The sequence below is a fragment of the Vicia villosa genome, unplaced genomic scaffold, assembly GCF_029867415.1.
Source record: "Vicia villosa cultivar HV-30 ecotype Madison, WI unplaced genomic scaffold, Vvil1.0 ctg.003136F_1_1, whole genome shotgun sequence".
NCBI classification, from domain to species: domain Eukaryota; kingdom Viridiplantae; phylum Streptophyta; class Magnoliopsida; order Fabales; family Fabaceae; genus Vicia; species Vicia villosa.
In genome coordinates this window covers 203,617-220,640 of record NW_026706120.1, presented here as the reverse complement: position 1 = coordinate 220,640, position 17,024 = coordinate 203,617, and the positions used below count along the sequence as shown (strand labels likewise).

The window sequence follows — 17,024 nt, the reverse complement described above, 5'->3', positions numbered from 1 at the left end:
TACCGGTATGCCCAAAAAAGTAAACTCTTTTTATTCCCTTCGACACCCAAGAAAATTAGTGGCTATCTCTAAGAAATTATGACTTATGTGAATTACAATTAACTTGCTTTTGTGATAATTTATGCCTAAACCCGAAATCATCTCAAACGCCCGCAAAATCTATTTGATGCCCAAAGGTGAGACCAACTACCATCTCCCACTAAAAGCACATCGTCCGCAAATTAGAGGACATCAATAAAACACCGACCGTTGAAGTCAAAACCCGCAAAATCACCATTTTCCACCACTCTATTTACTAAACCCTTCAAGCCTTCTGCAACTATAACAAAAAGGAAGGAAGAGATAGGATTGCCTTATCTTAAACCCCTCTCTACCTTGAATTCTTTAGTGGGACTACCGTTCACTATTACCGACATATTACTCGTAAAGACCAAAGCATTCATCCATCTACTCCATTTATCCCCAAATCCCATCATAATCATCATGGAACGAAGGAAACCCAATTAACTTTATCGTATGCTTTCTCAAAATCCACCTTGAATAGTAAGCAAATTTTCTTTTCTTTGTTAGCAAAATCTACCATCTCATTTTCCACAAAAACCCATCCAAAAGTTGTCTTCCGGGGACAAATGCACTTTGACTATTAAAGATAATCTTATCGATAACTTTCTTGATTCTACCTGCCAAAGCCTTCAATATGATCTTGTGAATACTACCAATCAAACAAATGGGACGATAGTCGTCTAAAGCTAACGGATTGTTAGACTTAGGTATCAAAGCCAAAAAAGAAGAAGTAATAGATTTAGAAAGGGAAGCCCCTGAATGAAAATCTTTGAAACAAGAAAGAACATCCTTCTTAAATATCTCCCAACACTTTATAAAGAAATAAATAGAGTATCCATCCGGGCCAAGGCTCTTATAACCATCTCAATTCCACACCGCTTCTTTGATTTCAACTTCTTTAAAAGGTGATTCAAGAGAACACGTGTCTTCCTCACTTAAAGAATTGAACAAATCTCCTTCAAGAAATGGTCTAATCGCATCCATCTCTTTGAATTTGTCTTCGAAGTGATCAAAAACCATATCCTTTACGTCCTCCATTTCACTAATCATCCCTCTTGGAGAAGAAAAAGGACCAAGAAAATTACGCCTTATGCCGCTTTTCATAATCGCGTGAAAGAACTTACTATTATCGTCCCCGTCGGTAAGCCACTTCAATCTTGCTTTTTGAATTAACATGTTCTCCCTAATTTTTAGATTCAACCATAATTTCCTATTCGCCTTTCTTCTTGCATCCTCTTCCTCCTCAACATCCGATGAAAGATTGTCTAAATCGTTAATCTCCTTTACGCCGTCTTCCACCTCCATATCAATCTTTCCAAAAACGTTTACATACCACCATCTTAGTTTACTTTTCAAAATCCTCATTTTTTCCTTCAACACAAAATCCCCTCGGCTGTAAACCTCCATCTCCTTCCACTCTTTCTCTACAAAACCCATGAAATCCTTATTCTGAAACCACTCATTATTAAACTTAAACGGCTTTGGTCCCCAATCCTTCTTATCCGCGACGATCCAAATTGGACAATGATTTGATATGTCCCTTTCACCTAATTGTTGCCCAATAACCCCCCACCAATCCACAATCTTCTTAGCCATCAAGAAACGATCAATGCGACTTTTGGTTCTACCATCACTACTAAACCAACTGAGTGGCTTGCCTTTGCAAGCCACGTCCTCCAATCTTGTGTCGTTTATGAAACCAGAAAATTCATCCCAATCCGCATTGTTTCCCTCCGTCGACCTTCCTTTCCTCTCCCTCCCATTTTTAACCGCGTTGAAATCTCCACCCGTCAACCATTCACCATCATTGAACCTATAATTCAGCTCTATCAGACTTCTCCACAGGACACGTTTAAGAGTAATACAACAAGGGGAGTAAACATTACATATATCCATTTCATAAAAAATCTAATATAAATATTTAATATAATAAATTTCTTTCACATATATTAATTTAATCTTAATCCATTTTTTTATATATTGTTGATATATAATAATTTTTCTGCCTTGTAATCATATTCTTTAATTTATATTTTAATCTATAAAATTAACAATATGTTCATATATGATTATTTATCATGTTTCACAAATATTTTATTTATCTGCCTTGTAATCCATTTTATGAAATTTATTTAAAAATAAAAACGAAATAATTTTTTAATATAATATCAATTTGATTGTGAATTTTTAGTAATAAATATAAATAGTATTATTTATTGATCAAATTTTAGTAGTGTTATTTATAATTAAAAATAAATTAACTTAATTTTATCATATAAGACTCGTGTGTTAATTATTTATTTTATTTGATGTAAATATATATTGAATTGATTATTCATGTGAGAGAAAAATAATATTTTTTTTATGTGTAAGCAAAGAAAAATAATATTTTGTTAATATATATGGAATTAATTAGATAGATAAATATGGAAAGATTAGCACTATGAAAAAAAGGAAATATTTTACAAAACTGCTGTTTTAATAGCCATTAGATTTTATATAAATCAAAGGATATATATATATATATATATATATATATATATATATATATATATATATATATATATATATATATCGCTTAATTATAATTTAGGTTTTCTTATTTTACATGATTAACGAAATTAGTTCATTTATTTTAAATTTAAATAATTTTGATCCATCTCTCATACTTTTGCACTTAAATTTAAAGGATCAAGGTGTCATTGACACCAAATCCTACCCCTTTATTATTATTAATTCAAAGATTAAGATTAAGATAAAATCTCTTTAAAAACTCATGTGTTAATTTTTAAGTGAATATATCTTAATCTTTAGATTAAGAATAATAAATGGGTAGGATTTGGTGCCGTGACACATTGGTGTCTTGACACCTTGTCAATTGCCTAAGGATCATGACTTATAATTAATAAAATTAAAATATTTGTCATATAACATGTTCAAACAAGAAATACTAAAATAAAATCTAAATTTATTCTTATTTAAAAACAACTATGAAATCTTGTTTGTTTCAACTTTAAAAAAATGAATTTTTTCTTTGTATTTTTTAAAATAGATTTTCCAAAATTGTTTTTCAAAATATTACAAGTTTTTTTATATTCGTTTTTTCTAAAATGAAACACTTTTTGACATCCTATAACATAAACATACATTATTGAAGACCAAAACTTAGTTAAAATTGCAATTTTTTCAAAAAGTTGTATTTCAAAAACGATTTTTATGAAAATCTATTTGAAATAGCTTCAAAATGAAGTGATTTTTTAAAATTTTGATATCCAAATTTTTTTCCATAAATAGATGAAATACCTAAAATCATATTTTAAGAATAACTATTCAAACAATATTTTCATATGAAGCTTTTATAAAAAGTTTCTTTGTAAAAAAATCTTTCACAAAATTATGTAACACTATAAAAATCATTTTTTAAAAAAGCCAAAACAAACGCGTCCATAAATTATTAGACAAATATAAAATTGTTTTATTTTAAATTCAATTAAATAAGATTGAAAAATGAGTGATTTAGTTTTCAAACAAAGACTTTGATTTAAAAATTACATATATAATCTCTATAATATGATTTTTTTTTCTCACTCCTCGTTTAATTATGATATAAATTATAAGATTAAATATATTTTTGGTCTTATAAATATATTAAATTTCATTTTTGGTCTATATAAAAAAAATTGGAGGTTTTAGCATTTTACTATCAATGGAAAAGATTTACCAAATCATATGTAAAGAATAAAATTGCTCACAAAAAACAAATGAAAATCCAAAATTTTCCAAAAAACTTACATAGCAGAAAATGAATTTTAAAATATTTATAAGGTCTAAGAAGTTACTTAACACTTAATTATGTGTCTTATAGAACGTAGAAGTATTTTTCTCTCCTTAAAAGACTAACTTTTCAACTTAATAGATAATCTAGAAGGGAGGTTATATTCCATAACTAATAGTAATCTAGAAGGAAAATCACAGTCCAATTTGAAATTCCAATGGATAAGAACCAAACATCCCACATTCGAAATAACTATAAATACCTTACCACATTGTTATTCTCTTCATAATAAAACATATATCCCTACATCATCTAGTAAGAATATGGATCTCTCTCAAGATCCACCAGAGGACTTTACCAGATCCTCATCCAAAAAACGAATGGGTAGACCATTAGGCTCGAAGAACAAGCCCAAACCACACATTGTTATCGAGGAAGACACACAAAACTTCACAGAACTAGTTGGACTTGAGATCCCAATAGGAGAAGATATTGTAGAGCATATAATCAAATATGCTCAACAACGTCACGCCAACATAAGAGTGTTGAGGGGTTTCGGTCTTATCTCTAATGTTACCATTCTTGATCCAGTAACTCGCGACCCATTATTACCCATTGAAGGACCCATACATATGACATCTTTATTTGGAACATATATAAATCCAAATTGTCAATGTTCTCCTCCACAGTTCATAGCTCATCCACCATGTTCCTCTTTTACTGTATACTTCTCTAGTCCTAATGCATATGTGTTTGGAGGAGTTGTTGTTGGAAAAATTACTGCTGCTAGTGTTATTTTTATTAATGCCACTCTTTCTAGAAAAACTGCATTCCACAAGACGGTCTCCACCAATAGAAATGTTTGAGAAATTGAAGATGGTGGACCAATACATATTGGTGATTTCATCACCAATCTTAACTATGTAGCACATGAATCTGTCAACTTCACTATTTGATATCCAAAGACTCTTATGTGTTCCTCTTTGTTGTTTTAGTCCTTTAAAATTCAAATAAAATAAATTTAATTAGTTGTTTTTATGTCTTTTCTTAAGTGTCATTAAATATTAAACAGATATTAGTATTTTTTTCATTTTACTCGTTTGATAGTTATATACCAAGTATTTTTTACAATGTTCTTTCTCTCTTTTATATATATATATATATATATATATATATATATATATATATATATATATATATATATATATATATATATATATATATATATATATATATATATATATATATATATATATATATATATATATATATATATAAACAATTAATTAATTTATTATATCATGTGCAATTGTGATTTATAATATGCTTTTGGTTTTAAAATTGCAGCCTCAATAACAAATCTTTTATAAATTGAACATGCTTTTATGTAATAAAATTAAATAATATTAATAATCATTTTACATCTATTAACAGAATATTTAATTATATAAAGACTACACTAAATAATTAAAAAAAATAAAAAATATCGTTAATTTTAAATGCAAAAATATAAAATGAGGACTAAAATTATTTAAATTTAAAATAAAAGAACCAATTTCGTTAATCATGTAAAATAAAAAGACCAAAATTACAATTAAGCGATAATCATTTTACTTCTATCACGAGAATATTTAATTATATAAAGACTAAACTAAATAATTTTAAAAGTTTAAAAAATTCATTGATACGACTAAATAACCTATTTTAAAATTTTAAAAACCAAATTAAGAGAAGATATTTCATTCTATTGTATATGTTAAATAAGCTGTATAAAGATTAAAAAAATTATATGTAAATGAAAAATCAACCATTGCAATAAAAATAGATTTAATTTTAAAAAGAACAAAATAATATTCTTATTTTTAAAATAATTTCTTTTTACTATTCTATGTTCAACCACAACTATGTTAGATTTTTTTATTTCTAAAGATCTGTGTGTTTAGGTATATTTTAATTAGATCTATTTTAGTCATATTTAGTAAAAATAAAAATAAAATATAATACATCAATCTTTATTTAGGTTAAAATTTAGAATTGTATAGTAGATATTGAAACAAATACATTGAATGGAGAAGTTTATTGAAGATTTATTGTACTATAAGTTTTTTTCTCGTTTTTTTAATGAAAAGATATTTCTCATTCTTACCTATTCCTATCTAAAGATTTAAAATATTTACTTTTTAATTGAAAGTATCAGTTTTTTATTACTTAGTCACTATTATAAGCAATAACAAAACATTTTTTAATTCATTGTTTTATTTTTAAAAAAATACTTTTTTTGGTATATTCAAAATATATTTTATGATTTTTTTAAATATTAAAATAAATTATTAATTTTATATGAATTACAAATTAATTAAATTTTTACTATTAAATATTAAAACAAAGTCCAAATTACATAATTTTTAAAAGATATATCTTAATATTAATTTAAAAAAAACTATACTTTAACTTATTTTTTAAAATTTTAATATCCTAAAAATTGAAGTAAAAGAAAGAAATACTCAAAATAATATTTTATAAAAATCTATAAAAGCATTTATAAAACTTTAAAATTTAAAAAATATATATCCACATATCATCAACTTTAAGTGTAAAATGTGAGAAAGAGAAAAAAATAATAAATGACACACCCTCAATTATCAAATATTTTTTTAGTAAAAACAACAACTCTCCTATACATCGTATTTTTTTCTAAACATTTGTTATTTGTCAACTAAATTTATCTTTTTTGTTGTTGTTGTGTTTGTCTTTTCATTAGTCTTTATAAATAAGTCATTAAAAAGTTTTTTTTATATAAATAATTCATTTATGACATAGTTCCTTATTATTAATGATTTAATTATTATATGAAAAATCAATTAAATTAGCTTTTTCTATTTTCTAAATTAAATTAAAATAATTGTAATATATTAATTTAAATTTATTATAAAAATCATATGCGCAAAAAATATATATTAAAGAATTATTAAAATTTAATATTTTTTAAAAATATATTGGATATAGGCTGATAGTAGATTCAAAATATATTTTATGATTTTTTTTAAATATTAAAATAAATTATTAATTTTATATGAATAACAAATTAATTAAATATTTACTATTAAATATTTAAAAAAAGTCAAAATTACATAATTTTTAAAAGATATATCTTAAAACTAATTTAAAAAAAACTATACTTTTATAAAAATCTATATCTTAATATCCAAAAAATTGAAGTAAAAGAAAGAAATACTCAAAATAATATTTTATAAAAATCTATAAAACCATTTATAAAACTTTAAAATTAAAAAATATATATATATCCACATATCATCAACTGTAAGTGCAAAATGTGAGAAAGAGAAAAAAAATAATAAATGACACACCATCAATTTTCGGTGTAAAATGTAAAAATGAAACCTAAAGTGTTTGAACTTAAAATAAGTGAAACTACTTTTGTGAATAAAATGAAAGAAGTAGATTAAAATTGTTATTAATTCAAAATAATTCAAATATTTATTTAGTAAAAACAACAACTCTCCTATACATCGTATTTTTTTCTAAAAATTTGTTATTTGTCAACTAAATTTATCTTTTTTTGTTGTTGTTGTGTTTGTCTTTTCATTAGTCTTTATAAATAAGTCATTAAAAAGTTTTTTTATATAAATAATTCATTTATGACATTGTTCCTTATTATTAATGATTTAATTATTATATGAAAAATCAATTAAATTAGTTTTTTCTATCTTCTAAATTAAATTAAAATAATTAAAATATATTAATTTAAATTTATTATAAAAATCATATGCGCAACAAATATATATTAAAGAATTATTAAAATTTAATATTTTTTAAAAATATATTTGACATAGGCTAGTAGTAGATTTTAATAAAAGAAAAAATCTTTGAGGACATAAACCTAACCCAAGAGAAAGAGAAAAAGAGAAAAAGCAAAATAAGCATAAAAGGTTAAGGAGGATTTTTAACGACAACTCTTGAGCGAGTGTTATATAATTAAATTTGAAGAGTTTGCTTCTTCATATTCTTCGCTTGTAGTATAATATGCAAATATCTACTAGTTGCAATTTTAGTATGTAGGATTAATTTTTTAATTCAATAAAAATGACTCATGTAAATAAAATTTGTCTTTAAATAAAAGATGTTTAAATGTGATGATTATTTCGATTTGATTGGATAAATAAGCTAACGGGATTTTATTTTGAAATTTAAAATTTAAATCTCTCTTCTCTCTTCATGGCTATTGGGACATGACTCGTGAGATGAAATGTGATTGTTGGAATAAGATTTTAGGAAAACAACACTAAATTTTCTCATTCCTTTTCATTTCTCACAAACACACAAAAGTATCTTCAACATCAAAGATAACATAAGGAAGAAGGAAGAGAGGATCGTACAATTGGAATCAAGAATCAAGAACCGGACAAGAATCGACGTTATGGATCTGGATATGTTTTTATTGTTTCTCATAGAAATTAAAACAATGTGAAAATCATGATATCGAAATTCTAAATATAAAATTTTCTAACAGTTGGTATCAGAGCATCTTATTTACTTGCAGAAGCACATGTTTATCGCAACTCTTCTAAGTCAATTTTTTATTATTCTGAATTCGAAACTAGTTTCTTATGAGTACGATAAAATGTTGGTTATTGATCACATCAATCAATTCATGGGAACGAAGATAGTGATCCCCTTTGAACAAGAATTTTCCAAGAATAATAACCATCATCATCACCACTACCTTACTAATAGATCAGTTAAACTCATTTGTTATTTTGCACTCGTCAACCCTGTTTTCTAGACAAAGAACATTTAAGGAAGAAAGTTAAGTTATTAGGATTGTCGATGAGTAAACTAGAGATTGTTTGGGCTAAAGAAGATACAAAGAAACCTACAAAAAGAACCGCTGAAGATGATGTGTCCAAGTTTACAAGCGACGAATCTGTTGTCGCTATTGGGGATGTTTACTATGCTGAGGTGGAGTGGATGATTGGTCCCCTCGCTCACCATTGCAATAATCGCATTCAACCCACACGCCTTATTTTGCTCACTCCTTGGCGTTTTATTCAAACTTTCCTGGGGAGAAACTTTGTTGCATTGCATTTTTCAAGAAACCAGCGGGTACTGTATGTTTAAAAACTGATTAAATTCTAATTCATATTCATTATGAATATGTCTATAAAATTTCTTTAACTTATAATAACAAATATAATTTTCTATCCATTCAAGGATGAAAAAGTATTTAATTTTTTTGAAATTATTTCAAACTTATACAATATCTGAAGCATTGCCTATCTTGAAGCATTGCAGAAAATTTAAGACATATTAAACGTTGGAAGACTTAATGCAAAGTCAGATCTTATAATATGTCATGGTTCCATCGCAATAACGTTTCTATATGCATTAGCACCATTTCGTGTATTTCTGTTAATCAAAGTGAAATGGATATACTACCTATATGTATACAATTCACATTGAGACGTTCCTTTTTGATACAATAGCGGCATTCACGAGTGATATCTGTTGTTAAAAAGAACATTACTTTTCATGAAGCCGCAACAATTGTGCGATGCATAAAAATTATAAGTGACAAACCAATAAACGTGAATATTGTACCACAATTGCATATTATATATATTAGGAATAATTCATTCTGGCAAAAAAGTTTATGATGCATACATCAATATTAGACATGCATGATTATATCCTTTATAATTTTATATTTAAAAGCACTTCAACATTCCAAATAGAAAATTACTTGAACAAAACTTTGCAATCAAACCATTTAGGCATCTTTTATTTAAAGCCAAATTCTGTTTACACGAGTCATTTTAATGAATTAATAAATTAATCTTACAATCTCCCACTTGGCTCATGTGACAACTTGATGTTTCAATCTTATATCATAATTATGCACGGTTCATTGAAAGCACCAAGTCATTATATGTAATGAATTGAAATGATCAGATCATGACGGTCAGAGGTTATTCATCAACTTGATTCCTTCATGTATCACGAATCAATATAATTCAAATAATTATAAGGGATGTGTCGTCCTCGGTTTTTTGTGGGATGCAAACTGACTCTTCTTTTTATTTTTGAGTTGTGAAAATCAGAGAGTCGCCGTCGACTTTTATTTTATCCAATTAAGGAAAGGTTTATAAAAGAAACAGAAAAAGACCTTAAAGAGATTTTGGGTTCGGGGGTAGGTTATACAAAGGGAAGGTGTTAGCACCCCATTATATCCATGGTTATCCACGGGCTCTTAATTGCTTAGCTCACTTGTTTGAATCGTTTGTCTTGCTTTGAAATGCTTGTATCTGGTTTTAAATACTTTTGTAAAGAATTAACTTTGTAATGATCCATGTATGGATGTATACAAAGTGTTTATCTTTCGAAAGATATTTTGATGGTTCAAAAAAAGAGATTTTTAACTTCGCAATGATCCTTGTTTGGATATATACAAAGTATTGTCTTTTGAAAGTTTTGTTTTGGAAAAACAGTGATATGTGAAACATTTGTTGTTTTGTTTTATTTGAGCAAGTAATTAGGAGATCTACCCTAAGTTCGTAAGGTCCTTTCTTATTTCTTTTAGAAAATTTTCTTTGACTGGATACAGAAAGAAATTATTTGAATCGCATTTGAAATAGTAGAATGGATTTTGAAAAGAGTAACAGAGGGATTACCCTAAGAGGTGCAAGTGTGATTGTGTTTTATTTTCAGATATGTTGTCTTTGAAATTAGTGATCTAGCGCTTCAGTTATTATTCTTGTCATACACGCAATTTTATATGTACAGAAATTAAAGTGCGGGAATGTAAAATGCGGAAAGTAAATCTACGCTATTACATCGATTGTGCGAGAAATGTAAACTACGCTATTTACATGAATTTGGCAACCTATACATTTATCTATGAATTTAAATTGCAATAAGATAAAAGGAAAATATTTTTGGATTTTTGGATGGTTGATTTTAATTAAAATTAATGCATAATTAATTTAATTAAAAGGTTAGGAATTAGAAATAAAATTTAAACCTAAAAAAATTAAGTCTAAAATATGTCCAAGTTGTTTGTTAATTAATTTTAAAATAAAATTAATTTTTTTTGGGATTTTGGAAATTGTTTTGGAGATTATTAAGCTAATTAACATATAATTATACAAATAATTATACACATAAATTAAACTTAAAGAAAGAAATATTCTAAATATGTACAAAATTAGTTTATAATATATAACCTTAATTTAATAAAAAGAAAATATTTTTTTTCTGATTTTCTGATAGGTTAGAAATAATTAAAAGCTAAATATATAAATATTATCTAATTAATTATATAAAATATTTTAATTATGAAGAAAAATAACATATTTTTATGTCAAAAAATAATATATTATTTTATCAACCTAAAAATATTTTTATTATATTTTTTTGATTTTTGAAACTATTTTTAAATAATTTTGCAAAGAAAATTAAATAAAATGAAAAATATATTAAATAAGTGATCAAGTGTGGTTGGCTGGAAGGTCTATGGTATGGTCAAACGAAGCGTGCGCGTTGGATGAAGTGATCAAATTGATTTGATGGCTCTGATGTTGAGGGTGCGTGGTATGACGTAGACTGCAAAACACCAGAGTAGTTAGTTTAAAAAAACAAAATGCGCGCTGGGCAGCCAATGAGAGGCTGCCACGACTTCGTCTTCAACCTTTCATCCGTAGCCAAAAGCCTGCAAGCGTAGCTAAAGGCTTTAGTGAGGGTTTCCAAGCGTAGCCATAGCTCCTGCAAATTCAAAAATCTCATACAAACATGATAAATCTAATATGAGACCATGGTTGAGCTCGTATGGACCTCACGAACCCAATAGAACCATTAATTTCCTAAAATTTTGCCTAAAAACGAAGACCCCTCTTTTTGAACTCAAAAACCCTAAAATGGTATATGCTTCGCTTTGCACTAAAACTTTAATTAAACCACCCAGAAAGCATCTATGCTTCACCATAAACACAAATACAAGGTTAAATTCAATTAAATAAGCATGTAAGTATGTGTTAGAACTTGGTTTAGTTCTTGACAAACTGTGGCTTCTGGGTACTGATTCGTGAGGCTTTGAGGCTTGAAATTGATTTGGATAGGTTCAATGATGTTCAAGGATCGTGTTTGAGTGTTTAGTTTGGATTGAAATTAGCTTAAACTCAGAATTCGAAATTTAGCTTTCTTTGAAAATTTCAAGTTGATACAAGTGTGATACAAGCATGCTATTGATTCAGAATTCGTGTCTCCTTGTTACTGAAGTGTCCTAAGCTATTTATGAGCAATAGAGGTGCTGCAATCTTAAGCTAACAAGTATTGATTGTCTTTGAACTTTTGAATTTTTTAATATAAAAGCTTTGAATACTTTGGCCATGGCTTCATTTTTTCTTCACCCCTCTTGCTATAGGCCTGCTGTACATCTCTATGCTGCAGAAGTTAAGCTAACTCGGTGACTCAAGCTAAGGACAAAAGCTTTGGATAATTGTCTTGAACCATTTCTTTTTTAATTTAATTTTAAATGTAATAAAATTAAATTAAAAAAGAAACAAAAATGTCATGGGCCTAATGTTGGTCATGGGAGCCCTTTAACATCATTAGAAACATGTTGGGATCATGAATACTTGGCCTCTTTTGGAAAAAAAAACATTTTTGATCAATGTTGGTTTCATGCATTTTCCCAAAAAATAGCCAACTTCAACAAGGCATAACTCCCTCAATTTTGATCATATGAAGGAGTTCTTGTACTTTTTAGAAACCTCAAGATGTCCTCTACAAGATACTTTGGAAACTTTTTTGCATTTGGAGAAGTTATCTTGATGTTATGGGCTTTGACAAAAAACCACTTTTTGCTGACTTTGAAAATGACTTGTAATGTCCTGGCTCATATTTTCCAAATGGTAAATCCAATGACCATGGGATCAATTTCATTTGAAATATAATTTAATTTCCTTCAAAATAAGCTTTTGTTGGAATTTTTTGAATGAACGAGGAGAGAGTTATGGCCGGTCAAAGTTCAGTTGACTTTTTCAGGAGAAAACCCTAATTTTGAAACTTAGGGTTTTGTTGATTTCTGAACTTTTCTTGATGAATTATGATCAACCATTGATCAAATGATGAATCTTTTGACAAAATATGGATGTTGACAAAAAATTTCATTTTTGACTGTCTGTTGACTTTTCGGTCAAACTGGTCGTCTGTTGACTGTTTGAGCTGCTGGCTGTGCGTCCGAGCGAATCGAAGTTTGAAAATTTGTCTGGTGGTACCTTGAGACATATGGAGATCCATAAAATCCATTTGAGATCTCAAAAAACTTGTTCTCCTGAAAAAAAACAAAAACCCTAATTAGGGACTGTTTGTGTAGGAGTCAGTTAAGCGTACCTGATTTTTGTGCAGTGTTGAGTCTCTGCTGATCATGTGATTATCATAAGACTTCTAGAACAAAAATCTTGGAATTTTGAAATGCAAAAGATTGATTTGAATGATGATACAAAACACGGAGAATCGTGCTGTCAGCGGGTTTGACTGTTAACTGGCTGTCCGGGCATTAACGTAACAGTTAAAGTGAAAACTTAACAGTTAAAGTTAATTTTTTTTCTTTGTTTTTATTGTGTTAATGGTGAAAATTATTTACCTGAGTTGTTAGAAAAACACAAACATGATAAATAAAATATATTGTACGCGAACGAAATTACCGATAATAAAATTGAAAAAGATTTAATGCACAGAAAAATAAATATTTAACTAGCAATAAACACACATAACATTATCTTGATAATTAAACGACGGTACGACAGACAATACAATATTTGATACTGACAGTACAAATATTAAATAATATAACGAACAGTACGACAAATATAATGAACGGTACATTATTTGAAAGCGAAAGATACGACAAACTTTAAGTATGACGATTAAAAACCCATGCTATAAATAACAACATATAGATGCACGGGAGTGTAAGCATCCCAGGTCCGCATTTTTCAGGACTATGCAGACAGAAAAAGGACATGATCACCACCAAAACAGTGATGACCATAAGAAAAAATGTACCCATCCACTTTGCCATTTTTGCCGGGGAAGAAGAGAAAATAATTATGAGATAGAAATTTGGGAAATGAGTGAAATTTGATGTGAGAATTTATGGAAAAAATGAGGGGTATTTATAGAGTGAAAAGAAGGATGGAGACGTTGGGGAATGAAGTGATACCGTACAAAAAAAGGAAAATTTGAGTGGTAGTAGGATTTGAAAGAAAGTGTATGGTAGGGTTTGAAAAGAAAGATGTATAGAATAAAGTTAGGATTTGATTTGAAAGAAAGAGATTTGAAAAGAAAGGAAAAGATTTGAAAACAATAATATAGTACAAAAATTAGTGGGAAACAAAAAACTAATAATAATTTAATTGTTACCAGTACAGTCTGAATCTCCGGACTTTACGCCTGCAAAAATTTAATTCTGTACCAATTGCGTTAGTATTATTTATCTGAAAATAAATCTCAAATAAACAGCGTGTGAAGTGATAAACAGTATTTGGCGTTTGGGTAAGAATAAATTCAACAGTGAACCAAAATACCGTATAAAAAATATTCTAAAAAAACCGAGTATTCATAAAATCAGGATATTTATGAAATAAAATCCAAGATTATATGAAACTCCCAATTTTTAGACAGAAGTCTGTTGCCTTCTCTCTGAAAAAGATGCGGGTAAATTTTGGGGTATAACAGCTGCCCCTATTCAATCTTCTTAAACCTGAAGAGACCGATTGAAATCTGAAGGTAGAAGATGATTGAATATTTAGATGCCCTGAAAGTTTGCACTTACCTCCATCGGAAGTGATGTTGGAAATTGCATTGAATGTGGCTTGAGAAATATAGTTGGTGGATCAAAACATTACCTGAGATGGGCTTTCAGATGCCATCTAGCAAATGTGTTGATGGTTTGTTCATCAGAATGAATCCATTGATTATATCTTGATGAAGGATTTGAAAACCTATGCGTTGATCGTTACGGAACCGTCCGAGGTTACCACTTTAAATCTTGGAGGCTGATCGTTACGGAACTGTCAAAAGTTTTTCCGATTTAGATTTTGAATGTTGATCGTTGTGGAACCGTATGAGGTATCCGCTTTAGACCTTTGAAGGTTGATCGTTACAGAACCGTCTGAGGTGTCTGCTTTTAGATCTTGAAGATTGATTGCTTTAAGGAACAGTCTGAGGTATCTACTTAGATCTGAAGGTAGATCATTAAGGACTTGTCCAAGGTATCGACTTAGATCTGAAAGTAGATCATTAAGGAACCGTCCAAGGTATCGACTTAGATCTGAAGGTAGATCATTACGGAACCGTCCAAGGTATCGACTTAGATCTGAAGGTAGATCATTAAGGAACCGTCCAAGGTATCGACTTAGATCTGAAGGATTTGAAGTTGTTTATTCGGCTGTAGTATAATTTAGAAGCGTCAGAATGAGTCACCATTAGACCGTATCTGCTTTGCTTGTTTAGAGTTGATAAGTGATTTGGAAAGAGAGATCTCTTCAGCATGAATCTTTGGTTTGATTATATCTGAGAGGAATGCTTGTCTGAAATAGAATCCAGGAGAATATTGCATGTGATTGAAAATAACTTGTTGGGGATATTCGTCCACCTGAAAAAACCAAGTTAGTGACATGCAATATCATGATGCATGTAATGTATATGTTGAGATTCTCAAACTAAATGAGAACCGTGCATGTTATGTATGCGTTTGTCATGAAACATTATATGCTATGTATGAATATGCGTATGATGTATGATGTATGGACATGACTTATGCAGTTTAGAGCGTATCAAACTTCTGGTTGGGTAAATAAATCCTTGTTTGTTATTTTGGAAATGAAGGCATTATGATCGTTGATGATCTTTGCTATCTTGTTCGAGTATACTCAGCTGGGGAACTTCCTTACGGACCAAGGTGCTCTGTTGAGGGATCTTTGACTACCGCTTTGAGGATGAAGGTAATTTGAAAGTTCTGATTTTGATGCTCCTTGAATGGGAATAAGAAAGATGTGTAATCCTCCGATGCACTATTTGATCAAACCTTGGTGTAGAGGATCACGCCTTCTGGGGATAGTGATCTTGAACAGCCCTGCTGGGGAATAAGGTTTCTTGAATCACTTTGTTGGAGAGAAAAATCTCATTGAGGAATCTGCTGAGAAACGTATCTCTGTTGGGGAACTTTTCTTCTGATGTTGGTTTTGGGATGATGTCCAGATGATTGGGACATTACCTGACTGCTTTTCCTGTTTTTTCTTATAAACATCAATCATATTCAAACACATATGTTCATTCAAAATTATCATTAGGACGTTTACGCGTTCAAAACAGAAAAAGTGAAAACATTGATTTTGAGTATGAACTGTATTGATTTTGAAAGAGATCCATAATAGGCGGATTAGTACAAGGAGACGAAAATCCTAGTAGTAGGAAATTGTCATAAAACTTTGAAAAGTACTTATAAAGGAAAATAGCTACGTGAAAACAACCCAGTCAAGTTTCAACTCTGCTATTGCCAATCTGTCTTCGAGTATCTCATCCCTCACTTGTTGGAAGAAAATGATTGGACTGATTGGTGCCTTTGATGTGTTGAACCTTGAAGGTAAGTAGGTGGACAAACGGGACATAGCCGTACGCTTTATTCCCTAACTTTTTCCTAGGCTGCTTTTTTCAGGTTTTCAGCCTACCAGGATAATTATTTATTTAGTCTCTAATTTTTGCCTGGATCGCCCTTTCAGGTTTTCAATCCATCGAGACGCTCATTTTTTTGCCTAAGTCGCCCTTTCAGGTTTTCAACTTAGCGAGCTTTTCTTTAAGCAAAGTACTTTTTGAATATGTCCGCATTTACAGGGTGTGGGAAATCCTCGCCATCCATAGTGGTGAGCAACATGGCTCCGCCGGATAATACTTTCTTGATTACAAATGGTCCCTCATAAGTGGGAGTCCACTTGCCCCTGGGGTCGCCCTGTGGTAAGATGATACGTTTGACAATCAAATCACTGGTTTGATATGCCTGACTTTTGACTTTCTTGTTGAAGGCTTTGATCATACGTTTCTGGTACAACTGACCATGACAAATAGCTGCAAGCCTCTTCTCATCAATCAAGTTTGTCTGGTCCAACCG

The 17,024-nt window shown here is 29.2% G+C and overlaps 2 protein-coding genes across 2 annotated transcripts; one reads left to right on the top strand and one right to left on the bottom strand.

Moving 5' to 3' along the window:
* Positions 1–927: 927 nt before the first annotated feature.
* Positions 928–1,959, bottom strand: LOC131640445 (uncharacterized). The gene has a single exon (XM_058910838.1). It carries the CDS (start codon positions 1,957–1,959, stop codon positions 928–930), a length of 1,032 nt encoding a protein of 343 aa, XP_058766821.1.
* A 2,202-nt stretch (positions 1,960–4,161) lies between these two features.
* LOC131640444 (AT-hook motif nuclear-localized protein 17-like) lies at positions 4,162–4,704 on the top strand. The gene has a single exon (XM_058910836.1). The coding sequence runs from the start codon at positions 4,162–4,164 to the stop codon at positions 4,702–4,704; it is 543 nt and encodes a 180-aa protein (XP_058766819.1).
* The last annotated feature ends 12,320 nt before the right edge of the window (positions 4,705–17,024 follow it).